Source organism: Mandrillus leucophaeus, unplaced genomic scaffold (assembly GCF_000951045.1).
Source record: "Mandrillus leucophaeus isolate KB7577 unplaced genomic scaffold, Mleu.le_1.0 Scaffold2, whole genome shotgun sequence".
NCBI lineage: Eukaryota > Metazoa > Chordata > Mammalia > Primates > Cercopithecidae > Mandrillus > Mandrillus leucophaeus.
Window position 1 is genome coordinate 4,419,802 of NW_012102031.1, and position 1,568 is coordinate 4,421,369.

At 49.7% G+C, this 1,568-nt stretch overlaps 1 protein-coding gene across 3 annotated transcripts in view; it reads right to left on the reverse strand.

Annotated features, from left to right (window-relative positions):
• The window catches only part of CBY1 (chibby homolog 1 (Drosophila)), a 29,392-nt gene that overhangs the window by 14,573 nt on the left and 13,251 nt on the right, over nucleotides 1–1,568 (reverse strand). For 2 of the 3 annotated variants that reach the window (XM_011978857.1, XM_011978859.1), the window contains exon 2: nucleotides 152–267. In XM_011978857.1, coding sequence (XP_011834247.1) covers nucleotides 152–229 — 78 coding nt within the window. In that variant the 5' untranslated portion in view covers nucleotides 230–267. Of the gene's footprint in view, nucleotides 1–151; nucleotides 268–621; nucleotides 716–1,568 lie in introns of all 3 variants that reach the window. The other variant, XM_011978858.1, reaches the window with a different exon arrangement.

A 1,568-nucleotide genomic window follows, 5' to 3' on the forward strand; every position in this document is an offset into this window, starting at 1 on the left:
GCCCAAAAATGTTTTCAGCAATAGCAATGATATGGATGGAAAGGATGCCCTCCTGCACCGATGCCTCTGGAGGACCACACTTTCCATTCAGAGACACGCTCAGAACTCAACTCACGCTGCACACCGGGCCGACCCCAGTACCGACACTCACAGAATGCAGGTTGGAGAGAGATGCCGACTTCCGAGGAGGTGTCTTCTTTGGACTGAACGTATTCCCAAAGAAAGGCATCTTTGGCCTGATGAAAGCAAAGCCAACGCTCCCTTCTCCTAGGATCAGAAAAAGTCAGGGGTACAAACAGCTGGATCACTGACCTTACGCCATTGTCCTCAAATCTTTAAGACATACATTTTATCATGTAGCTACTAATGATCCTGGTGCTATGGTTTGAATGTCCCCACCAAAACTCATGTTGAAATTGAATTGCCATTGTTTAACAGTATAACAGGTGACTGGGCCATGTGAGCTCTGCTGTCATGAATGGATTAATGCCATTGTCATGGAGTAGGTTAGTCTTCTCGGGAGTGGGCTCCTGGTAAAAGGATGAGTTCTGCTGCCATGCCATCTGTCTCGTGCACTTGCTCACCATGTGAGCCTTCTGCCTCACACAGGATGACCCTCACCAGATATCTGCACCACGCTCTTGGACTTCCCAGTCTCCAGAACTGTGAGCCAAATAAACTTCTTTTCTTTATAAATTACCCAGTCTGTGGTAATCTGTTATGGCAGCACGAAATGGATTAAGACGCCTGGTAAAAGCTCCCATGTGCTGAACACTCCCTTTGTGCTACGCAGTGTGCTGAGATGTTTGGGTGGGGCACAGTGGCGCATGCCTGTAGTCCCAAATACTTGGGAAGCTGAGGCTGGGGGGGGTGGCTGGAGCCCAGGGAGGTTGAGGCTGCAGTGAGCTGTGATCCACTGCTGCTCTCCAGTCTAGGCTACAGGGTGAGAGACCATGTCTCAAAAAAAAAAAAAGAAAAAATTAGCCTGGCATGGTGGCACACATAAGTCACTGGCATGGTCTCAATGACTCAGGAGGCTGAGGTAGGCAGCTCACTTGAGCCCAGGAGTTTAAGACCAGTCTGGCCAACATGGCAAAACCCTGTCTCTACAAAAAATACAAAAATTAGCCAGGCATGGTGGTGTGTGCCTGTAGTCTCAGTTATTCAGTAGGCTTAAGTGGGAGGATCACTTGAACCTATGAGTTTCAGTCTCCAGTGAGCTATGATCATGCCACTGCACTCCAGCCTGAGTCAAAGAGCAAGACCCTGTCTCTAAACAAATAAACAAAGAAAGAAATGGCTGGGCGCGGTGGCTCATGCCTATAATCCCAGCACTTTGGGAGGCCAAGGCGGACAAGTCAAGAGGTCAGGAGTTCGAGACCAGCCTGGCCAACATGGTGAAACCCCGCTTCTACTAAAAATACAAAAAATTAGCTGGGCATAGTGGCGGGTGCCTGTAATCCCAGCTAGTCGGGAGGCTGAGGCAGGAGAATTGCTTGAACCTGGGAGGCAGAGGTTGCAGTGAGCCGAGATCATGCCACTGCGCTCCAGCCTGGGTGACAGAGTGA